Genomic DNA, 25,966 nt, shown 5'->3' with positions numbered 1-25,966 from the left:
TATATATATATATATATATATATATATATATATATATATATATATATATATTTTAGTCTTAGATGGTCACAATACCTTTATTTTTATGTGGTGCTGGGGATTGAACCCTGTGCCTCATGCATGCTAGGCAGGCGCTCTACCACTGAGCCACAACCCCAGCCCAGCTACAACCCCAGCTCTAAATTGCATTTTTTAAACTGGTATTTAAACTCAGATGTTTTAGAAAAGAACATTTAATGATCTATATAGGTCATTCCACTGGACAATATGCCAAAACAAAGGTAGATCTTGACAAATAATGTAGAAAAAGTTGGAAAAAAGAAACAAATTCATGTGTGCTATAATTATTTTTCTCTGTTTGATGTATTATGATGTTATTATGTCTTACATTATACTGACATCTTTCAGAGATCTAGATTGAAAACTAAAGGCAAATTGCTGGATTTGTTTGTTTGATTGTGTGTGTGTGTGTGTGTGTGTGTGTTTCTGGGGATTGAAACCGGGGCATCACATATACCATGCAAGTGCTCTACCACTGATCTACATCCCCAGCCCATTGGCTTGGAATTCTAAGCAGCAGAGCAGAAAAATTCAGAGACTTTACTTACAAAGATGAATGTCTTTAGATTCAATGCTCTTATTCCTAAAATCAAAAGTGGTAAGGGCTGTTACTTCAAAAAGAAGGCTCATCAGGGCCTTTTCTTTTTCTTTTCACTGAAATCTATCCAGAATTGTAAAATTCACTGGGAACAGATCTGTGGTTATTTACTGAACTGTGCTGATAAGAGTGGCTGCTTACCGGCTATTAATGTGCTTGACCACATGTGCACTGTTGATAGACCTGTTCTGACAAGATAGTTGTCCTGGCCATCAGTGAGTGGGATGAATGGTTTGTTTTGAGATTATATCAAATTTTGGCTTTATCTCAGGACTCAGAAGCTGCTATTGAAAAATGCAAAGAATCCCTATGAAGAGTCAAGCAGAGACGTGAGCCAGGGCAAGCCTGCTGAAGGAGAGGCTGGAATGTCTTCTTGCCCCCAACCTTGGGTAATGTGACCAAAGTAGACGAAGCCAGGAAGTGGGTCGATATACATCCCAGTTCACTTTTTCTTCTTCTTTACTGAGTTTGGAGCAACTGGAATTTGTTATAACTTCCAACTAGTATTTGTGTTAGCCAACACTACATCAGCTGGGGAGGGTTAGGGGTGGATGGTGGAGGAACTGTGTCCTATAATAAAGGAATTTGAGTTAAAATATCATCCTAATTTAATGGCACAAAATTGTATGGGATTTTTTTTTCCTTGTATATCTTTTTCTTATGACTTAAATTATTAGGTTATGTGAAGTTTTCCCCAAATTTTAGGTGTTCCCTTTCACATGGATATCTTAAAAATTCAAGATTATGCTCCTGGCATTCTTAACATTTTTTTTCCTCATGCACATTTTAAGTCCCTAGACTTCAGTAGCAAAATAGTTTCCACGATTAACAAAAATACAGGATGCTTAAATTCATACTTATAATGAAAGTTCAAGTTTAATTCAAAGGCAGATTTGAGTTAGTCAATTGGCTGTTATCTGTCAACCCTGAATGTTTTCCAAAAAACATAGTAGATCCAGAAATTCAAGATACTTGGCAGGTCATCTGCTTCAGTATTGATTTCAGACCACTAGAGGGAAGACTTGCGACAAGCTAAACTCTTGATGCTGGGAATTTCCATTTCCAGAATCAGAGAACTGATTGAGTGTGCCCTGTTGGTGTATCTGTGGTGTATGTTGCAGAAAAGCTTGGAATATGTAGCAGGCCAGGGAGGATTGAAACCTTAGGGAAGAATTGTTAGGAAGAATTTTTGCAGGGGAAAGGCAATGTTTGGAGCTCTTTCCACATATCTCTACTCCCCCAACCCGACCTCACCATGCATCCCAGAGGGTAGCTTTCTTGTGATTGAGCTCTTTACTAACAAGTGATCATGTGTTCCTACTGTTATAGGCATTCAGTGTTTACTTGTTTTTTTGTTTTTTTTTTTTTTGGTAGAATTTGAGTATAGAAATAAGAAATGTGAGATCTCCCTTACTACCTGGCTATCTTCAGCAAGTCCCTTAAGCTCTATGGATCTTGCTTCCTCTTCAGTACAAGGGACTTAGATTAGATGGTCTCTCAGATCCCTTAAATCTCTGTAAGTGCCACAGTATGTGATTCTGGGAGGATTTACCTGTAGAATTTGCTCAGTTCTTGGAGCCTCCTGACTGTGGACTTTGGAAGTACCCACATTGCTTTGCAATCTGTGTGGTATTTCATTTAGGTTTTGGATGGCAGGTTTAGCTTATCTAATTTAAATCAGGGGAAATAAGGAGAAACACAATCCTTTATTTTTATTTATTATTTTTTAAAAATATTAATTTTTTTAGTTGTAGTTGGACATGATACCTTTATTTTATTTATTTATTTTTATGTGGTGCTGAGGATTGAACCCAGGGCTTCACATGTGCTAGGCAAGTGCTCTACCACTGAGCCACAACCTCAGCCCTATTTATTTTATTATTATTATTAATTTGTGTGTGTGTGCTTGAATTAAACCCAGGGCTTCACATGTGCTAGGCAAGTTCTGAGCTACATTCCCAGCTCAGAAACATTTGCTGCATGTCACTTGCTTGTTGTCTCAGTGCTGTTAGGAAACGCCTGGGCTGCTGAGCTCTGTCCTCCCCAGCTGTCATAGTGTCATCCACACCAACTGCTGCTGCAGATACCAGAGGGAGTGGGAGAGAGCTGAGTACCCAAACTGGAAGAAGAAGCAGAAGAAACAAATCTGTTTCCATCAGCTGCCTTCCCCATCTCAGCCCAGAAATTTGGGTCCTGTGTTCTTCCAGCAGAGAGGCAAATGGTTGGAACATTTGTGGTGTAGAGGGGGGGATTTTGACTTGAACCAGAAATAATGGGCCTGTGCCCCTAAACAGTGGTCCCATATTGGTTCTGCAATATGTTTCTGCAGAGAGACCATTAATAAGGAGAAGACAAAGGGTGATTAGTGTTGTGGAAAATAAGAAAATGAGAACATATGTTCATGAGATTTACCCTTTTGTTACCAATATTCTCCTCTCTTCTCCCTAATTGACTCCACTCATCATCCATTCCTATACTTTTATAATTTCAAATTCCTATTCTCTTGATTCTGGGTTCTGGGCTTCTTCCTGTAGAAGGCCCATTTCTGAACCAGTGGAGCATGGTCAGTCAGAACTTTGGGCAGTCCCTCTACTGGGTTACTGATTGACAAAGAAGGATTTCAGCCATCTGTGTCCTTTATCCTAGAGCATGGGTCACTTCTTTCTTTTATTTTTTTTTCTTTTATCATTGATCTATTTTAATATCTAATCTATCTAGCTTCAAGCAAGCCAGTGAACTCTGCTCAGCCTGCATTCCAAGTGCCCAATCAGTGTTAGACAATCCAAATAATGAAAAGAATGATGATTTTTGTTGACTGAAGAGAAATGTTGTATTCTGGGTCTCCCTTTATAATTCTGTTTCCCAGTCTGTTTAACCGTAAGAAAACATTTGATGGATCTCTGCAAAATATTTGCACTATTAGTTATTAGTACTTATATTTAAGTGAATTTGTGTGTATATGGAAAGTTGTAACAAACGTATGTGATATTATTTGGCCAATGAACAATGCTTAGAATACTTATGGATTCTTGGATTAATTATAGTAAAATGTTAGCCCACAGGGATCCATGCCCCAAAACTGGGATTCCAGAATTAACATAGAATCTTCAGTACAGATATTGGTAGTGTCCACTTGCTTTAATAGAAAGTAGCATAGAGTTTCTAATTTAAAATGGAGTCTTTCATGAGCTAGAGAAATAAATTTGACAGACTCTTTTTTCTAACTGTTGCCTTATGTAGGATAAGGTATATGAATATGATAAAGCCATAGGCTTTGATGTATGATGGGATGGTTTGTGAATTATAACCTTAACTTCTCTTTTCCTTTTCTTTTCTATAGTTTGTGGTCATAAAGGAACATCAAGACATCAGGAACGGGAGTCAGCCTACTGCTGGCAAGGATGGCCAGGCAGCAGATGTTGTCCAGTTGTCCTCCCTGGAGCTTGGTGAATGGTTATCTTTATCTGGATCATGTTTTCCAGTGAAAAGTCTCATCTAACCAGAAAAACAGTAGTAAAATTGTATAAGTTATGTGAGCATCTGGGTTGTAGTTAAACACCATGGAGCTTTAGAGAAACAAATTTGGACTGTATTTTTGTCTTATATGAGATGACCATGTTCATTAAAACTCTAGTCACATAGCAGTCTGCTAGGTCACTTTGAGCAAGGGCTCAATGAGTGACTTCTTATTTTGAATTAGGGTTTTAAGGTTGTTCTTGGGTTTGGAATCTGTATGGGTAGCTGTCTGTATAGATCCAATGAAATTGTAAATGGCTTCAAGATAATGTGTTTATGTTCTGGTGGGAAGGATTCCTATGAATGTAAGTTGATCTGGGGATTTCAGAGTATTCAAGTCTTATCAGGGGCTAGACCTCCGCCAGATCCCTGGCTGGCTGTGAAGTCCAGTCAGGCCACAGAGAGACAATAAAATCAACCCAGATTCTCAAACTGCTCTAGAACTCAGTCTGCTTCATGTAGAAATGGAGTTAAATATCCTCTGACATAGCACTTTTGCCAGGAGTTGTATTTTGATAAACCTCTTGGGCTGTGTCTTAGATAGCATTATTGTTTTTTCACAGCCTGGAGGACATTACTGAACATGCTTTTGTGTCATAAGCCTTTGAAAAAGCTTAGAGAATCTTTGTGCCAACAAAAACAGTTCCACTGCTAATAAAATGAGCCAATAAAATATCAGTTCTACTTTATTTTCTGATATTTGCCCTTCATGCTTATTACCATAACCTTCTTTTCAGATTTCCTTATAGAGAGAACATAGGCTTCTTATTCTGAAAAAGTCACTCTAAAACCTCTCTTGTACACATGCTTCCAGGTAACCCAAAATACTAAACTCAGTAAATCCTTATTGCCTAATTTGAACAAGGCCTGGATGTTAAGCTACACTTAAGACTTGACTATAAAAACCATAAATACCACAATAAGTAATATATATTTTACTGTTGCCTGGATAATTTAAAAATTCAGCATTTTGAAAAGCTGCTTGTTTTTTGTTATTATTCGTAGCACTACTAGAAAGTAACAGCATCTATTTGGTTACATAGAACTTTTTTTTTAAGCACCTAAAAGCACGTACTTCTTTCTTATGAAGGTAATTTACTTTAGAGGTACATGTTATAATTTTTCAAGTCACTCAGCAGCACAATGTTACGATAAGAATGTGGTTACATTCAGAAAAAAACTAAAGACTCATTATAGTTAGCTGTGTAGTCAGGGATAGTTTAGAATGTCTACTTTTTTTTGTACTCTGCTACAAACAATTTAACCCATTTTATGGGGCCACTCATCTAACTATCTCCCAATATGAGTAATATATCCCCGATCAGCTGCCTGGGTGAAAGTGTGCTTGGGGAAGGAGATAAAGCTCAATTTTGGCTTTGAGCCAATCTCGTCTCTGTTCTTAGAAAGTCCGTGAAAACAGTACTTATGGTAGATTCACAGAGTCATTTTTGTTGACCTTAGCCAATATCAACTGGTACAAGTTAAGTGCAGAGTAACTTGCTAGGGGCAGAAGACCACGCTGAGAGAATGGGATAAAAGTGCACTGAAAACTTGAGTTTGTTCCAGAGTAATTTATGGTCCAGATGTGGAGATAGGAAGTACACAGAAAAAGCCAAAGAGCAATATCAGGTGCATAGCTCTTTGGATTTTCTCAACCAACCAAGACAGTTTTAATTTTTGAAATTGAGTCCACAATAGTTTGAGAATGTGTTCTTTTTGTATTTCAGGCCAATTCTCAAACCGCAGTTTTTAAGGGTCTCTTTTGTTAGACATTGTGAATAATCTGAATACTAAATTTCTTTTTTTTTAATTTGCTTTTTTTCTTTTTTTCTATAGGGTCAGTGCAGCCATGGAGACAGGAACCCCATATACATGGAATAGGCACAGAGCAAGGCTGCTGGATCCCACCATCCAGTGATAAAAAGTCTGGTCTCCAGGTAATGGAGTGAAACTATCCTCTACCTTCCTATGAAGTTGAGATGCCCCACCTTTCTCCAGTCATTATAACCACAAAGATCCACCATGCCAAATGGAACTGACTCAGTGACAACTGGAGTTAAAAGGGAGGTCAAGAACAAACCATGTTGATGGACAGTATATTTTTCTTTCAAAAAGTAGAATACTAAAGATTTTGGTTCCACAATCTCAATGTTACTCACCTAATCAGGGTTCTAGAGGCAGATGTGTAGTTGTGCTTTTGTGTTTTCCTCCAAGCAATCCCATTTCTGATTTTCAAAGAAGAGCGACCAGGAGAATTGGGACAATTGTGCTTAATGAACTGTGGTGTATTTAATAGCCAATACAGATAGATTTTTTTTCTTCCCTGCACCCTCAGAATAAAGCAGGTTTGGTCAGTTACAAAGTAATTTCTTTGATCTGGATAGTATTCTGAACTCAATTTCATGAAATGACTGGAATATTATAAAATTACTGTTTAGATACATTGAAGGAATTTATTAACTATTGGTCCATACTAGTAATTTTGCAGAATGAATTATCATAAATTAATGAAAAGTACAAGAATTTACAACTTGATTTTTTGCTGAATGAGATTACTTATTTTTATATTTTTAAAATCTTTGAATGAAATCATTTAATTTTAAAGCATTTCCCCAAAGACATCAGTATTTCTCAATCATTATTATTCTTACAGCATTACAACATTTTTTCCCATGAAAATGTTAAATTCTTCCTTTGTGTGTTTGCACAGTCTTATTTTTCACATATGAGATTGTAAGCAAATTCCATGATTTATTTTCATTTTCATTATGGATGGCAATCAGTTTCTTCTAATTATTTAAATAAAATCACCATAAAACATAAACATTTTACTGTACTCCTGATTAAGTAGTTAATTATAGTTGTTGGTGGTGATAGAGTTGAACCAAAGTGATTTGCCAACCTTATTATAATTTTTTTTTAAGTTTGAATCTATAACTCTGACTTCTAAAGTAAAATTTTATATTATTCTAATTAACTATTTTCCTTGCAGCAACTGCATTGTTACTACACATAACACAACTTGCCTAATGCAATAATTTTGGATTGTTTGGGGCTTTGGATTATCCAGTTTATGCATTAACTAGTCCCTTTGCTTATTTCTTTTTTTAATTTTTATTGTTGGTTGTTCAAAACATTACATAGTTCTTGACATATCATATTTCACACTTTGATTCAAGTGGGTTATGAACTCCCATTTTTACCCCGTATACAGATTGCAGCATCACATCGGTTACACATTCACTGTTTTACATATTACCTTTGCCTATTTTTGTCTTTCATTTCTCTTCAAAACCCCAGATTTTGGTTATAGTAGAAAATCAGAATTAAAAAGAATTGAAACTTGTGTTTTCAAGTGGATATTTTATAGAAATTTTGGTAAAGATTTGGTGATGGGGAGGATGACTTAAGGTTTATGGGTATTAATTAACTATTCAGTATGACATTCTTCCCAGCTAATTCTTTAAATATTTATTTTTTAAGTTATAGGTGAACACAACATCTTTATTTTTATATGATGCTGAGAATCAAACCCAGTGCCTTGCGCATGGTAGGCGAGCGCTCTACCTCTGAGTCACAACCTCAGCCCCCCCCAAGCTAATTAATATTTTGTCAGTGTTTTGTTTTGCTTTAATTAATAACTGATATTCTAGAGGATCAGGAGACATATTTATTTCTGATGAATTAATTGACCTCAGAAAAAGAATAGCCATAATTTCCCCCAAGTTTTTCTTTCTTTATTTGAATGTTCTTGCTGTTGTTGTTTCCTCCAAAAGTTAGCATTTTTGAAGGTTTGGATTACCTTTTTGTACTTCATACAGGATTTTGGTGAATAACCAAAGAAATTACATGAAACCATACTAACACATAATATGCCATTATCTTTGAACCACAAAATCCCTGTTTGCATTTAGCTTTCAATGACTCTGATACCTTAGAAACTGGGACCATTTTAAGTCCTTCACCAGACTGTCCTTCTGCAATCTGGTCAGTTTAAGGGGGAAAAAAATGTACTTTGTGTACTTTGGTCAGTGAATCACCCTGAAGAGATGTCTTATCTTCTTTTCTTGCATTCTCATGTTTCCACTAGAAACATTCTCCTTTATTTATAACCTAAGTTTTAAAATGAATATTTTTGGTTTTTTGTTTTGGTGGTGCTGGGGATTAAACCCAGGGCCTTGTGCATGCTAGGCAAACACTCTACCAACTGAGTTATATCCCCAGCCCCCATGAATATTTTTATCTAAGATATTTGATTTGATTTTTTCTAGACTGAATATTTTTATTGCCTAACTCTGATGGTCCATTGTACACAATACCTGATTGAGATTCCATTTGACTAAATGTCACTTTCTACATATGAAATGAACGTTCTGTCCTCTTTTGGCGCTCCTAATGAAAACTTAGGACACTGTGTTCTTTTGAATCCATGTGGTTCTGGTTCTACCTACTAGCTTTGATTTCTAACTAATGCCCTTTCTATGCCAATAAACGATTATTGCATAACAATTGAAAATGTGATAGGAATAAATCCTTAAACATAAATAAGGCTGGGAGAAATAAAAACTATCTAGTCAATTTAAGTAGTTGTGACAGGCAAGATTTTATGTTTTGCTGTGTTTCTTTTATGTTTTCTTTCTTCTTCTTTTAAGTTCTTAAATGAGAAACCCTTATCTGTATTGTTTCATGTGCAGTTCAGCTCTAGGCCTGCCTGAAGCAAACACTCTCCTGCTGAGAACTTGACAGTTTCCTCTAACTAGAGCTATAGGCTAGGAATAAGAGAAACACCAGGCTTTACACATTGGTAGCCTTGTGCTATCACGTAGGTAAGATGTAACTTTCCCAGAGTTCATTTCTGTGTATTTTTGTGATTTAGTTGGTCATCGTGGTTAGATGCAGTGAAAGAGGCACAGTTGCCAGTGAATGCTCACTCTTTCTCATGGAGATTGCTGCTGGGCTGCAGATTTTCCTTATTATTCCTTACTCTGTATTATCTCTTTACCTTTTCTATTGACCCCAAGGCATACCAGTGATCCCAGACTCACCACCAGACACAGATACACCCACATTCCATAGCCTTCTCTCAGCGGCTCCACTTGGGAAGTTGGAAGTGCCTGGCTTCATAGCTCTCCTTGCCAACTCCAGCTTGTCCATAGGTTCCATTGTATGTTCTATGATTCCTGATCAGTCATTATACTCCGATATTCCAAATCCCTTCTAGACCTTACTTTCCCAGATCCTTTTGCAATTATGTAAGAATTAATTTTTACAATAAATAATCATTACATAATATCTAATGATTTGCTTCCTTGATTGAACCCTGACTGATAAAACAGACAAATGTAACGAAATATTCAAAGTACATATAATTTTCATGTTACTAAAACAGTAAGATTAGATGTTTAAAATATGTAAAAGATGAACATAACGAAATTACATTCTGATTATTTTCACAGAAAATGCAAAATAATCTATAGTTGAATTACCAGTTGTAACACAAATTCAATACACCTTAGTAATACTAACTAGAAAAGTAGCTGAAATATATTGTTTATTATAGTAATATAAATGTGAAGTAACCATGAATAAATCTATTAGGTGTCTGATTCCATTACAGAGAACATTAAAAATCGAAAAACTTTAAAGATGACCCAAAAGAAGACATACCATGTTCATGTATAGGAAGTTTTTAAAAAAAAATATATATATATATATATATATATATATATATATATATATAATTATATTTATATATATATATATATTTTTTTTTTTTAGTTGTAGTTAGACACAATACCCTTATTTTATTTATTTATTTTTATGTGGTGCTGAGGATCGAACCCAGGACCTTGCACATGCTACAAGAGCCACAACCCCAACCCCAGGAAGTTTTAATATTATAAAGTTGTCACTTCTCAAAGATATAGACTCAATAACACTTTAATAAAAATGTTACTATTTTCAATCAAACTTGAAAAATTGTTTCTAAAATGCATATGGAAAGGTCTGGTCATGTAAGTTTAGATTTATCAAGAACCTTCTGCTAAATAACTATAAAAACTGTTAAAAAATAAAATGGATGCTGTGAAGAAGAATAGAATAAATAAAAAGAAGAACTAGATAAAATCCAAATAGTAATTTACTCAAAAACATCAGGCGATTACTAAGCAATAAAGATTTGAGGGGCTTCGCTCTTGGAGAGAACAAATGAAGACTGCAGAGCTGAACCTGACAGTGTTACTTTTCCTCTTTAAGTATTTGCTAATATGTCAGTCAGTTATATCAGAGAAAACATTCAGCATTTATTTTTGGGGGGATTGGCTAACTTCACTTAGCATTATCTTCTCCAATTCCATCCATTTACTTACAAATGCCATGATTTTATTCTCTTTTATTGCTGAGTAATATTCTATTGTGTATATATGTCACTTTTTTTTATCCATTCATCTACCTAAGGGCATCTAGGTTGGTGCCACAGTTTAGCTAATGTGAATTGTGCTGATATAAACATTGACATGGCTGTGTCCCCGTAGTATGCTGTTTTTAAGTCCTTTGGGTCTAGACTGAGGAGAGGGTCAGCTGGGTCAAATGGTGGTTCTGTTCCCAGTTTTCCAAGGAATCTCCATACTGCTTTCCAAATTGGCTGCACCAATTTGCAGTCCCACCAGCAATGTATGAGTGTAACTTTTTACCCACATCCTCGCTGACACTTATTGTTGTTTGTCTTCGTAATAGCTGCCATTCTGACAGGAGTAAGATGAAATCTTAGAGTAGTTTTGATTTGTATTTCTCTTATTGCTAGTGATGATGAACATTTTTTCATATATTTGTTGATTGATTGTATATTCTCTTCTGAGAAATGTCTGTTCAAGTCCTTGGCCCATTTATTGATTGTTTTTTTTTTTTTTTAATTTAGCTTTTTGAATTCTTTACATACCCTAGAGATTAATGTGTGAGGGATAAAATTTACTCCCAAGATACAGGCTTTCTATTCACCTCACAGATTTTCTTTCTTTCTTTCTTTCTTTCTTTCTTTTTGCTGAGAAGAAAATTTTAGTTTGAATCCATCCCATTTATTGATTCTTACTTTTAATTCTTGTACTACAGACGTCTTATTAAGGAAGTTGGGCCTAACCCGACATGATGAAGGTTAGGGCCTGCTTTTTCTTCTATTAGATGCAGAATCTCTGATTTAATTCCTAGGTCCTTGATCCACTTTAAGTTGAATTTTCTAGATAGGACAGAGGGGTGGGAGGGGAAGAGAGGGAACAGGGGGTTAACAATGATGGTGGAATATGATGGACATCATTATCCAAAGTACATGTATGAAGACATGAATTGGTCTGAACATACTTTATGTATGTTGTATTATCAGAGGTATAAAAAATTGTGCTCTCAGGCTGGGGTTGTGGCTCAGTGGTAGAGTGCTCGCCTAGTATGTGCAAGACCCTGCGTTCAATCCTCAACACCACATAAAAATAAATAAATAAAATTAAGATATTGTGTCTAACTATAACTAAAAGATAAATATATTTTAAAATGTGCTCTATATGTGTAATATGAATTTAATGCATTCTGCTGTCATTTATTTTTAAAAAATCACCCTGTATCCCATAAATATGTATAATTACTATGTTAATTAAAAATAAAATTTAAAACACCTAAAAAAATTATTTGCTAATATGAAAACAACAGGCTGAAAGGATATGCAAAGAATTATAAAAATGGAGCAAAGCTGTGATAGTCTTATGGGGCTAGGAAACAAAATTCATAATTTAGCATCTGCAGAAAAACAGTAGCCCTTATAACTAATCAAAGCCTTCATGTAAGATCTTTGAATAAAAAGCTAACTGAAGCAATTCCATCCTCACAGAGATATAAATTCAAATTAGGTTATTCTAAAATAGAATTAAGGTGATTGAAATCTTTAATTTTGGTGCCAGCAAGAGTGGACCATCTCTGGAGGAACATAATGACATTCAGAATCTCTGATTTCTTTAAATTTTTATATACAAAATTGCCCTCAATAATAAAAGAAAAACCAATAATAATACTAGACAAGTGAAAGAATTAGCCAAAAACCAAAAGGGAAAGAAAACAACAATAAAACAAACCAAAAAAAAGTCAATTAAGCAAACCTTTGGGAGAATCAGTTATTTAATTTATCAGACAAGGTTTGTAAAATAACTTAGGTTTACATATTGGAGAATACACAGGATAAGAAAAAGAATTTCAGTAAGAACTTGAATCTGTGAAGGTTATAAACTGGATCCAAGCATGTTGGCTGAGACATGGGAGGCTAAGGCAGGAGGATCACAAGTTTGAGGCCAACTTCAGCAACTTAGCAAGACCCTATCTCATAATTTTAAAAATGGGCTGGGGATTGAGCTCAGAGGTAGAGGGCTGGGTTCAATCTCCAGTTCTTCAGAAAATAAAACAAAACAAACATACAAAATGATAAAACAATAACTGAAGAAGAGAGATAATGAAAGTAAAGCAATATTTGAAGAGATAATGTATGAAAACACTCTAAAAATGAAAATAATAAAAAATTAAAATGAAAAATAATAAACCAGATTAAAAATACTATAAAACCAAACAGAACAAGTAGAAACAAAACAAATAGAACAAAGAAAATAGGCAAAATTTAAAAGCACTCAGAAATAAGAAACATTACTTTCAAATGAAAAATAATAAAACAGATGACTGATCAATAGAAATAATGAAAGTTAGAGGGAAATGGATATGTTTAAGATATTTAAAGACCTAGAATTCCTCATTCATCAAAAATGTTCAAAAGTGAAGGCTAAACCAAGACTTTAGAGAACAAACACCTAAAGACACTAGAACACCTACCTGTACCAACACAAATTTTGAAGGGAAGTTTTCAGGCAGAAGTAAAATGATCCCAAATAGAATCAAGTAAATATGGCAAAAAATGAAGAGCAATTGAAAGGGTCAATATTTAGGCAAATATAAATATATATAGACCCTGTGTGAAAAATTGGAAGTTACTGGTAAAGAAGAATTAAATAGGAGGACTTGATTTATCAGACATCGGAAATTATTTTAATGCAAATGATAACTAAGAAATGTGGTACTGTTGCAGGACAGACAAGTAGATGAATGAAATAAAGACCTATACAGAGAAACTCAAAAGATGACTGAGTGGGCAATGTCATCAGTGCATAAAAATGGACTATTAGTAAATACTGCTAAGAATATAAAATATAATAATATAAATTATCCATTCACAAAGTAATACAGATTCCTATCTTACAGTGAATGTAAATATCAACTCAGGTAGAATATACATTTAAATTTGGGAGGCAAAACTATAAAGTTTTGAGAAGAATTTATTGGAGCATGTTTTAATAATGTTAGGGGAAAGAAGAATTTCTTAAGTAAGACCCAGAAAAGGAAAACATTAATAAGTTATTGTTAAAATTAAGAACTTCTACTCCTAAAAGTGGACCATAAAGAAGGTAAAAAGTATAAGACTTAAGCTTTGAAAATAAATTTTTAATAGATAAAACTGACAAAGGAGCATGTAAATCTAGAAGTAATAAACACTTCCAATAGTCAATAGGAAAAATACAATAGAAAAATGGTCATAAGAGGGAAGACAGGGGAATGGTAGGGAATGATATTGGTCCAAATTATATTGTTACATGTGTGCATCCTAGTATACAACTATCATGCATCAATAAAAACGTGGAAACAATGTAGAGGTGGAAAAAAAATAAAAGAAACACAAATGCCACAGCAAAAGATGATCAATCACAGTAACCAGTACAATGTAAAATGAAACAAGGAGATACCATTTCATATCTAGTCATGGGCAAACCATTTTAAAGTCAGCAAGAAAGTGGATCCTCCATCCTCCCACACACTGCTGGTGGGGGTGTTAGTTGATGCACTCATTTTGACATTGTTCACTATAGGCTAACACGTTCAGATCCTACAAGCTACCAATTCTTATCTGAGATAGATATCCCAGAGAAACTCATATACATGTATATCTCAAAATACAAATGAAGAGTTCATGATACCAAAAAAAAAAAAAAAAAGAAAGAAAGAAAAACAAATGGAAGCCATACAAAGTCATCAATGATAACATGGATTTTTAAAATGGGGTTTTATTATGGAATACTGCATAACACTTAAAATAAGTGAGGTACAGCTGTGCATGTGAAAATGGATTAATCTGAAAAACAGGACTGCAAATTGGTGCAGCCACTTTGGAAAGCAGTATGGAGATTCTTCAGAAAACTTGGAATGGAACCACCATTTGACCCAACTATTCCATTCCTTGGTCTATATCCAAAGGACTTAAAATCAGCATACTATAGTAATGTAGCCACATCAATGTTTATAGTGGCTCAATTCACAATAGCTAAACTGTGGAAGCCCTTCAATAGATAAATGGATAAAGAAATGGTGGTATATATACACAATGGAATATTACTCAGCATTAAAAGAGAATAAAATTATGGCATGCAGATAAATGGATGGAGTTGGAAAATATTATACTATGCAAAGTAAGACTATCCCCCAAAAATAAAGGCCAAATGTTTTCTCTGGTTAGTGGAGGCTGATCCATGATGGGGGTGGGGGTATGTGTGGGAAGAATGGAGGAAGTTTGGATTGTACAAAGGGCAGGGTGGAGAGGTGTCATGGGGGTAGGAGAGACGGTAGAATGAGATGGACATCATGACCCTAGGTACATGTATGATTGTATGCTTGGTGCATCTCTACATTGTGTAATTCTCAACCAGAGAATTGAAATGTAGTGCTCCATTTGTGTACGATGAATTGAAATGCATTCTGCTGTCATGTATAACTAAGTAGAACAATTTTTTTAAAAAAGTGTTTAATATTAGCTAATCAGAAAAACAAGAAAGAAGCAACTTTTACAAACCAAATAATTCATTTATAAAGTTCATAACAGGAAAAATTAACATGTCGTTTATAGATGCAGGTTTAAGTGGTATAATTACAATGCAAAGCAAGTGAATTATTGGCAAAGAATTCATCAGGGTAGTTGTCTTTGGCGCTAGGAAAGAAGGCCTTTGTGATGGGTACTCCAGCACTTTGAGCCTGGTTGTGTTCTAAGTCTCAGTGTTGAGCATGTGGGTGTTATTATTTCTCTGTTGAGTGTTGGTATACATTTATTTTCACTTCTTTTGTATGATACATTTCAACAGAAGAGCAGAAAGAGCACAAAAGAAATTGTCCTTGAATTCTATTGAGCAGTTCATGGATTCCAAAGCAGAATTATTCACATTCCTTACATTCACTGAGGCTGGGTTTGCTGAACTCTGGCTCCCTGAAGCCACAGAGCACACATGCTGGATTAACATGTTTCTGAGCTGGGAATTTCCCCCTACCATTACAAGAGCCCAAAAGGAGGGCAGAAGATGCTATTTGCCACACCCCTTGACAAATAGAGGGATAAAGAAGAATGAGATAATTGAAGATCTGAGGAAAGAAGGGCTGTGTTAGCCCAAGAGACAATGCAGAAAAATTTAAAAATTGGCATTGGGAATTTCATAAGAAATTATTTGGTTGAGGATAATAAACAATAATGTGCATGATTATGATGCAAAGGAGCATTCAAACTCTGTTGCTTTGTTTTGCTCTGATCTTCTGATTTTCTTCTATTAGTTTAAGCTGACCTTCAACAATCCATTGTTTGGAGTTTCCCCTTTCAGTTTTAAATGCTGCTTTTCGAATCAGTGTGCAAGCTATTTTATGTTTGCTAAATTATGAAGCAGGTTCATATGCAATGCATAAGTTTGTCCTGAGCTAGGAACTATAATGAAACTGTCTGTACTTCCTGTATTTATGAAATAATGGATAAAGATAATTTTTAAGAAATTAAAATAGAAAATCAAGATAACAAATGGCAGGAAGCAGAAGCTTCCTTCCACAATCTGGCTTTAAAGTTCTCTTCCTCTAACAACTTTTTCAATTCGCTACTATATTATAACTCTCAGAACCAGCTTTGCTCCCTTATCACTTCAAAATCATAGTTTTCTTTCAGTTCATCTCTTGGATTCCAAATGACTTTTTATTCCCACACAATTGTTACCATCATCTTGTTCAAACACTGTTGTAAAACTCAGCAGAGTTCTCAGAGAATAAGAGGAATGAAAAATCTGGACCTCAGGGATTGCACATGATACATGAAAGAAGAGCCTTTGTGATCCTGGCCCTGCAACTGGAGAATCTGAGAGATGATATGTACGAAAGTCCTTTCCCCTCTCTCTGAAGAGAATCTCTGGCTTCAGTTTCTCAACCCTTGCAGACACAGGGAGCTTGACAACTGTGATGCTGTTAAATTGTAAGGAATTTCTTCGTATGGTGAGCTATCATAGCTGGGTTAGCTCTAACCTCAAGGAGACTAATTCCTCAAATATTTAAAATAATGTCTTATTTCAAGACATGTCTCCAGAAAGTTTTCTCTTCTAAATGTCAACTATTACTACTTCTGATGCCCATCCTTCCATTATGTTTTCAGACTTTGTAGACATAGTTTCAAACTAGGCCAATGCCCCTTCTTTGGAGGCCTGGCTCCAATATAGCAGCATCCTTTCTAAAGCAAGGAGCTCAAACTGAGCACCAGACTCCAGATGGAGCCCCAAATCCTGGGGAGCACTAGGCAGATTATTTCCTCTTTTACTTTTTTTTTTTTTTAGGTTTTGGTAGAAGCTATATGATACAGAAATGTCTTATAAAAATAATAAGGGATTATCATTAAGACCCCACTGGAGCTAGCTGCCCTAAGGGTGTTGATCATAAAGTTACCACAGTTCACCAGACATCCATCCAAGACGTTAAATGAAATACCCCTGAACCACAAGGGGATGAGGAGGAGCCTGAGGATCCTAAGGAGCTGGGGCTACTCCCTTTTTCCCTCATCCCAAGTCATCTTGTCTCTGCTTCTCTCTGAAGGTCTGTCTTGCTCCTCCTCTTCTCTAGGCAAAACGCCTTTGCATGCAGGACATTTATGGGTTTTTTATACCATTGGTTTGCCTGTGTTCCACTATGCCATGAAACCAACCTACTGCAAACTCCATACAACCTTTCATCTTGCATGTCCTCAACCCCATCCCCATCCTGCTTAGTGTGTCTTCAACTTGAATGTCCACAAAGTTACCTGGAGGATTTTGTTAAAATTCAAATCATGGCTCAACAGATGTGCAGGGAAAGTCAACATTTTTACCAAGCTCCCTGCTGACATGGATAATGCCTGTCTACAGGTCACACTGAATAGAAAATGAATCAGGCTGCAGCTCATTCACTTTCCCAGCTTCCCAATGCCAACTTCCTGGGAAGAGGCAATTTTACTCTCTTGGTCCAGCTGTTGGATTGAATTACCCTGGATTGGGTTGTTTTCTTGGTCCAACTAGCCATTGACAGAGGGAAAAAGGTACCTGATACGAACATGGACACCTTGATGGGCCCTTTTGGCAAGAACTGTGGGTAGACTGAGTAGTTGAAAATCTAAAATACCCCTATGACCGGGGTCACTCCTCGATTATTTTTATGTAAATGGCTCATAAACCAAATTTTGTGCATCTTACGTTTGTGCAGTTTTTCTGATGGGAAAAGCCTAAATATAATTGGCATGGTTCTGATTGCTTTTGAACCCTGTTTACACTGTGAAGTTAAACCTGTTTCTGATGTTTGTGCGAACCCTGCCTGTGCCCATCAAATTAAAATATTCCAGAAAAGAAAATATTATAAATTATCCCCTGAAAGACAGGTTTTCATATTTTATTTATTTCATTTATTTCTTTTTGGAGATTGGATCCGGGAGCACTTTGCCACTGGACTATATCCCCAGTCCTTTTAATTGTTTTATTTTTTGACAGGTTCTTGCTAAGTTGTTGAGGCTGGCCTGGAACTTGCAATCCTTCTGCCTCAGGAGATCACAGGCTTGCTGGGATCACAGGCATACAGCACGGCACCAGCACACATATTCATATTTAAAATTCTGTTCTTCTGTCATTCCAATGAGGTTTTGGAGTAAAGGAAAGTCTTGCTCTCCATCAGCTGTTCTAAAGAAGGAATAATTTATATCGCTTTTCTTATTCTTTTTTTAGTCTCTGTTTCAGACCCTAAACTCAGTGCTAGCCAATCTTCACTTAAATGAAATTTGCAATTATTATGGTCAAATAACTCTTTTCAAGAGCTTCTCCAGGAGGGCCAATATGGCCCTTTGTGGAGTCAATGGAGTGATTTCCAAGTTGTGCACTTCACATCTATGAGGCAACATTGGAGACATTCATACTAAAATCTCTACCCTCCATCATCCCTGCCACCCCCACCAGTCATGTAGGATGCTGACTTCCTCAGTATGCTGGGAGTGAGGGCAACATTTTACTTTTACTCACTGATTTAGATACTCTCCCCTCTGGACTCCAATTGGCTTCAAAGTTTTGTAATTTCAAGTACATAGGTAGTTTCTAAGGAGAGAAGTACTTGAAGGAGAGCGCAATGCAGAGCAAATGACAGGGATGAATGATGCAGGATAATGGGCAAGTTCTCTGGCATGCATTTAGGGAAAGTAAAGTGATTCTGCTTGGAGAGCTTAGGAAGAAATCCTATAGCAATTCATTTCCATCCTGGATTGTTGGGGTTGGTCCTATTGTGCATTCACTTTTATTTTTTTCAACTAGTCCTAAAAAAATCATGTGATCCATTTGGGGTTTGCAAGAGGGCTTCCATAATTCAGAGTTCTGGCACACTCATTTAATCAGAAACTTGGCTGCTTTTTCTTCTCTTTATTTTGTCAATTAAGGCCTAGCCACAATGGATAGATTCATTCTGGATGTAAAGAAAATCAAAGTACTCTCAGAGATTTGTTGGGCCAAGGAGACATTCATCTGGGACCACTTTAGAGATCAATTTCCAAGCCTCATGAAAAATAAATAGCAGTGTCCTTGTGTGAGTCTGTTAGCATCTGTACTCTGCATTATGCATGACCCTCACCATGTTTGTGGTGCGTCTATTCATCCCACTGTTCAACAAGGATTTTCCATTTTTGCCAAATAGTAGATATCAAGATCAAGTACGTTGTTGCTCACTCTGGTTTTCTTGGCAGGAGTGTCTCTGTAGTTTTGTTTTTCTTTCTTAAGCCATCTATAAGTAATCTTTGTTTGGTATAACCACAGAGGTTAGGCCTATTCCCTTAAGGGGTAGTTTTGGAGGCTTATAAAATTTCTCTAGTCTTAATATTTGCTTGATATTTTTTCTTTTTAAATCACTGACCTTTTTTTAAAATTCAAATGTAATCACTTGTCTGTTGAAAAGTAATTAATAACTAGAACTCTGATGTAGATGTTACAAGAAAGTAACATCAACAGCAACAACTGAGACAGAAAACAAAAAAGCACCCAAAGATCAGATTTCTCCTCTTTGTTAGCTTATACATAGTACCAGATATGCAGACAACATTGCAGGATCTTTTTAAAACAGCAATTTATTAATTTTAATGATATAATTTGTAGAATGGTAGCTTGCATTTGAATTAGAGTTCCAATAAACAGGCATTATACTTGCCTAATTAGGGAGATTTCTGCATTTTATAGGCCCTGAATTTTTGGATAACATAGCAGATAGAAAGTCCATGTGCCATTTTTCTTTTCTTCCAGATTTAATCTGTGATAATAGCTGTTCAATCTCTTCCAGACTGCTGAATATTTGTCTTTATGGCATTTTTTGTTTTTGGTCAAGACAATAATTGCCATTGCTAATTTTTTTTTTCATTTTGTTTATTCAGATTGTACTCCAAATCTCCTATTCTAATTTGTTTTCTATGGCTTGCTCTGCTGCTCCTAGATTGCTCAATTTGTTCCCATTAAGGACTGCTTAAATCTCGTGAATAGCAGTCATTAATTTAACAGAAAAAAATATTTTGGTCCAAATCACTATCGATTTGAGTTGTCACTAGATTTAAAGATATGATAACTGCAAACAACTGAGCCTTTCCTACTGGACTTGGTGTCTTTGGCAATGGTATAAGTGGCAGCACTTGGGAAACTTACAAAGTTCTACAGAACTTTACATTGTCAGCTTTTTTCCACCATGCTCTTAAATTGGAGACATATTTGTTCAGTGACCAAGACCTCCAGAAGCCAAATCCCTCTTTTCCTAAAGAACGACTTTCGTGATGAAGAATAGAGCTCATTTACAAATTCTAGTCAGTTGTTTCTTTGTTTCAGAAAAAGCTTGGAATTGAGACAAATTGGAGGAAATATATAATTTTTGACAGGAAAAGCTGAGAGAAGGATAGGAACTATAATTTTTTTCCTTCAGCTTTATGGGCTTGCACAGAGCTGGGATAATGTTCATTTGCAACTCTAGACATCAAGGAAAGGAAATGCAACGGCCTGGTCTGCAGGCTGCAAGTATGGACTACCACAGGTGGTGGGCAGAGCTTTCAAGTGGTGCCCATATGAACAGTTCATCTTAATGGGTAAGTGTTTATTTTTCATCCAATATTTTATTATAAAAATTTTCAAAATACAGTCAAGTGGAAAGAATTTTACAGTAAATACCCATAAAATCGTTTAGATCCTACCATTAACATTTTATTATATCATATCTCCTCTCTGCCCCTTGATTAAATTGTCAGTCTGTCTTAGTTTTAATGCAATTTATGGTAAATTGCAGATGACAATAATATGCCTCCAAAATATGTCAGCATGCAGATCGTTAATGAAGAGTTTGATATTTGTTTATAATTTTTATTTCAGAGTAAAATTTACTGAGTTTGACAAAATGAATACATACACTTTGTTGTGTAAGTCTTCTTTCACTCAATCTGATTTCTTTCTCCATCCCTATTGTTCTATACACCAGAATGCATTCATTTTTATTGCTAAGCAATAGTCCATTATGTAAATATGGCACAGTTTGTTTCATTATCTGATATGTTTCTAGTTTTAAGCTATTATTAATAGAGCTGCTGTGAACATTTTAATTCTTTAGGTAGAATTGTAATTGTAGGGCCATAGGATATGTGTACGTTTTCAGCTAAAAATCTATATATAGTATTATTTTTATTAGAGCATTATAATTGTACAAAGTAGTTGGGTTCCTTTAGGCAAAATCATACATGCAAAGCATTTGATTTCAACCCCCATTCCACCTTTTCCTCCCCTTCTTGCCCCTATATATAATGATTTTGTTAAATTTATTCCATATTTCCTCCCCTTTCCCTTCCTTCCTCTCTGGCTCCCTCTCTTCTCCTCCTTCTATTTTACTGGTCTTCCCTATCTATTTATGATATCTGATCCCCCCTGGATGATCTTCTTTCCCTTATCTCGCTCTAGTTTCCACATGAGAGAAAATACCCCATCCTTCATTTTCTTGGACTGAATTATTTCACTTAGCCTGGTATTCTCTATTTCCATCCAGTTACTGGTAAATGCCATTATTTCATTCTTCTATATGACTTGAGTAAAACTCCATTGTATGTGTATACCACGTTTTCTTGATCCATTCATATTGGCAGGCACTGGGGCTGATATCATAATTAGGCTATTGTGAATTGTGTTGTAATAAATGTTGTGTTGGCTGTATTGCTATAGTATGCTGATTTTAGTTCCTTTGGATAAATATCAGGGAGTGGTATAGCTGGGTCATAGTTTTTTGAGGAATCTCATACTGCCTTCTGGAGTGGTTATACTACTTTTCAGTCCCAACAACAAGGTAAGAGTATACCTTCCCCCACATCCTTGCCAGCATTTATTATTGTGTTCTTTTTTAATTTTTTTTTTAGTTGTCAATGGACCTTTATTTTATTTATTTATATGCAGTGCTAAGAATCGCACCCAGTGCCTCACACATTCTAGGCATGTGCTCTACCACTGAGCTACAACCCCAGCCCCTATTATTTTGTTCTTGATAATTGCCACTCTGATGGTATAATGTGAAATCTTAGTATAGTTTTGATTTGCAATATCCCTGATTGCTAGAGATGTTGAAAATTTTTTCATATATTTGTTGGCCATTTGTGTTTCTTCTTTTGAGAAATTTCTGTTTAGTTCTTTTGCCCATTTATTGATTGGGCCATTTTTTTTGGGGGGGGGGTTGTTTTATTTGCTTCCCCACCCAGCATTGAGTTTTTGAGTTCTTTATATATTAATCCCTTGTCAAAGGAGTTGTTGACAAAGATATTTTCTGATTCTGTAGGCTTTGTCTTCATGCTCTTGATCATTTTCTTTGCTGTGCAGAAACTTTTAAATTTGATGGCATACCACTTATTGGTTCTTGTTTTATTTCTGGTCCTTTAGGGGTCTCATTGAGGAAGTTGGTGCCTGCACCTATATGACAGAGAGTTGACCTTATGTTTTCTCCTAGCAGTTGCAAGGTTTTTGGTCTAATTCCTAAGTAACTGATTTATCTTTTTTTTTTTTTTTTTTTTTTTTAAAGAGAGAGTGGGACAGAGAGAGAGAGAGAGAGAGAGAGAGAGAGAGAGAGAGAGAGAATTTTTCAATATTTATTTTCTAGTTTTCGGCGGACACAACATCTTTGTATGTGGTGCTGAGAATCAAACCCGGGCCGCACGCATGCCAGACGAGCGCGCTAAAGCTTGAGCCACATCCCCAGCCCTCTGATTTATCTTGATTTAATTTTCTTGCAAGGTGAGAGACAGGGATCTAATTTCATTCTTTTACATATAGGTATCCAGTTTTCCCAGAACTATTTGTTGAAAAGATTGTCTTTTCTTCAACATATATTTTTGGCACATTTGTCAAGTATGATGTGGCTGTAAGTGTGTATTTGTGTCTTCTATTCTATTCCATTGATTGTGTCTACTTAGATGCCAACACCATGCTATTTTGTTACCATAGTACTGTAGTATAATTTGTGCATCACTTTTCTTGCTCAGAATTGCTTTGGTTATTCTGGGTTTCTTATTCTTCCAAATGATTTTAAGGACTGGTTCTGTAGTTCTGTGAAGAATGTCATTGGTGTTTTGATGGGGATTGCATTGAATCTGTATATTGCTTTTGGTAGTATGGCCATTTTGACAATATTAATTCTACCTATCCAAAAACATGGGAGGTTTTAGTTAATTTCATCTTCTGAGATTTTCTTTTTTTCTTCAGTGTTTCATAGTTTTCATTATAAAGAGCTTTCATTTTCTTGATTAGATTAACTCCCAGAATGTGTTTCTCCCTTGAGGTTATTATAAAAGAGGTGGCTTTTCTGATTCCTTTCTCTAGTAATCTTCTGGTAGAATTCTTTGGGTCTTCTAGATATATGATTATAGTCAGTAAAGAGAGGTAATTTGACTTCTTCTTTTCCTACCTGTAGGATACTTGGGATACTTGTATTTTTTAATTTCATGAGAAAAAGAATTATTTCTAAAATAGTCGTATCACTTTATATTCCCACTAACAATTTATGAGAGGTTCAGTTGTCCTGCACAGTCTTTAATTTTATCAATTTGTTGATGAGAGTGGGTTTTCATTATGGTTAATTTGCATATCCCAGGTGTTTTATTTTTAATATCACTTAGAAAAATACCATTAGAATAGCAAGTCCATGGTTGCAGGGCAGACTAAAACATGAATCAATTTAAGATAATTAAATTAAAATACCAGATAACTAATAGAGGTGACTTATGGATATCACAAAATTTGTGGAAGTGGTCTATAAATATGTGAAGTTTGAAAAATGATTTTACAGAGGAGGCAAATTCTCCAAACTTCCTCTATTCCCATGTGGATTGTTTTTGACCAAATGAAAAAAAATTAATGGGAAAATATCTTTAAAATTCTTATTTACCATCACTTACTACAGGGTCATTAATCTGAGATTAGGATGCTATGTATTAAAAGGGAAAATCCTTAGACCAACAATGTCAAGTAGAGTGTATTTGACTTCAGAAAAACAAAGCAAAACAAAATAAAAAGGATTTGTGACTCAGGCAGCCTTCAGAGCCAGAACAGCTTCTGAGAAACATGATCTGATAACATTTATAGGAAGTGGAATTGAAGTATAGAGACAGCTTAACTGGTTACAGCTTACTTGATTAATTGGTTACAGGGCCTCTTGCAGTTAACTAAAGCTGGGCCACTGTGATTAAACTCTATTTTGGTTTAGTCTGTTGGGCCAGTGTAGGAACCTAATCCAACTCAATGGCCTCCTATACATTTAACATACGTAAGCCCAAGGAGAAAAATATTTCAGTTATCACCCCTGCTGTTGAGAACAGGCTTCAAACATGTCGTTGTATGAAACTCAGAGTATGATTTCATAAAGTCAGACTAGCAAGGTGGAAATTTGTGTATATTTTGTAGCCAGCCTGCTGGGTTTGATCCTTTGCTTCACCACTTACTAGTCAGTGGCCGTGGCAAACTACTACTCTGTGCTTCTGTTTCCTCATCTACAAAATATGACTAATGACAGTATCCATTTGGGTAAAAATGTGTCAACAGCACACAGTAATCAGCACTGAATTCAGGAGTGAGCTACTACTTTAATTGTTGTGGGATAACCAATCAGGGCCAACATATCCAACCAAGGAAATAGACACGGGAATCAATACCTCCAAAAAGCAGAAAGGGGGCTGGGGATGTAGCTCAGTTGGTAGAATGTTTGCCTGGTATGCACAACGCCCTGGGTTCAATCCCCAGCACCACCAAAAAAAAAAAAAACAAAAACAAAAACAAAAAAAACCAGAAAGACTTGCAGCTTCTGGAATGGGCAGATCTCATTTTCCCTTTCTCCTAATGTAGCAACTTGCTCTTCCTCTGGGCAACAACAGCCCTTCCCAATTCTCAGTGTGAGGCTGACCCTATTTCTTGGCCATGTGATCTGGGTCTGGCCAATCGGTATTTCCCATCACATTCACTTTGGTCCAAAGATGGACACTTGATCTCAGTCAGAATAATCATACTCAGTCATGGGAATTCTGCTGGAGCTATTGAGAAAGACAACCTCCCTTTCTTTCTGCTAGAGTTACTAAGCTGATAAGACATAATGATGCTGCTACTGGGAGCCATTTTGCGTCCTCTGGGGAGAGTCTGTCTGAGACTGATTTTCAGAGGGAAATGCAGAGCTGGAAGAGAGACAGAAAGAAAAAGATGTCTACTGACATCATTTGCTCTCTGGCTCCAGCTATATTGACCTCACCTTTCTGGCTATAGACTCAAATATTACCTTTTTTTGACTAAACCAGTTTGAGTTTAGTTTCTGTCGTTTGTAACTGAGAATCCTCATGAGAACATTTTTCTTATGATCAAGGGTACTTTTTTTTTTTTTGGTTAGAGGATTTCCTCAAGCTACAGGGGTTTTGCTGTGTTTATGTAAATGTTTTTCTTCTCTGAAACTTCTGTGAATGGTTTTTCTCCATCACATAGAGACTCAGACAGAACCAAGTTTATGAAATAACCAGACAGATTAGGAGACAGGTTGGAGAGAAATGATACCAATTAGTTCATTGTGAAAGAGCCATGGTTGCTGAGGAAGAGGCTCATTGATTATCAGGGTCATCTGGATTTCATGGTCTGAGTGAGCTGGAACAGAGTAGTTTGGGGACTGGAATAGCACAGTACTGCCTTGTAGATGTTGCCCTGGAACTGCAAATGGGGTGGGGGGAGATAAAAAAATAGGCTGCTTTACTCTACTTCTCTTTCAATCTGCCTCTCACAATTGTTGCCACTGAGAATTTTAGAAACTGCCTGCAGATCTCAATCTTTGATAACACTTCTGATAATAATCCTACCTTTTACCCCCGGACTAAGACTCCTATAAGCATGATGTAAT

The 25,966-nt window shown here is 35.9% G+C and overlaps 1 protein-coding gene and 2 non-coding genes across 3 annotated transcripts in view; 2 read left to right on the top strand and 1 right to left on the bottom strand.

The window, feature by feature from the left end:
- Egf (epidermal growth factor) overlaps positions 1–7,534 on the top strand; it is an 84,462-nt gene extending 76,928 nt beyond the window's left edge. The window contains exons 22-24 of the mRNA XM_076864724.2: positions 930–1,047; positions 3,999–4,104; positions 6,011–7,534. Of these exons, the coding sequence (XP_076720839.2) occupies positions 930–1,047; positions 3,999–4,104; positions 6,011–6,123 (337 nt within the window). The 3' untranslated portion in view covers positions 6,124–7,534. The remainder of the gene's footprint in view (positions 1–929; positions 1,048–3,998; positions 4,105–6,010) is intronic.
- A 789-nt stretch (positions 7,535–8,323) lies between these two features.
- Positions 8,324–8,396, bottom strand: Trnaa-agc (transfer RNA alanine (anticodon AGC)). The gene has a single exon. It is a non-coding gene; the product is annotated as a tRNA-Ala (tRNA).
- A 16,373-nt stretch (positions 8,397–24,769) lies between these two features.
- On the top strand, positions 24,770–24,842 carry Trnat-ggu (transfer RNA threonine (anticodon GGU)). Its single transcript has one exon. It is a non-coding gene; the product is annotated as a tRNA-Thr (tRNA).
- Positions 24,843–25,966: the final 1,124 nt, after the last annotated feature.

This window comes from Callospermophilus lateralis, chromosome 8 (assembly GCF_048772815.1).
Source record: "Callospermophilus lateralis isolate mCalLat2 chromosome 8, mCalLat2.hap1, whole genome shotgun sequence".
Lineage (NCBI taxonomy): Eukaryota > Metazoa > Chordata > Mammalia > Rodentia > Sciuridae > Callospermophilus > Callospermophilus lateralis.
The sequence above is the reverse complement of the archived record's forward strand: the minus strand, read 5'-3'. Positions and strand labels throughout refer to the sequence as shown.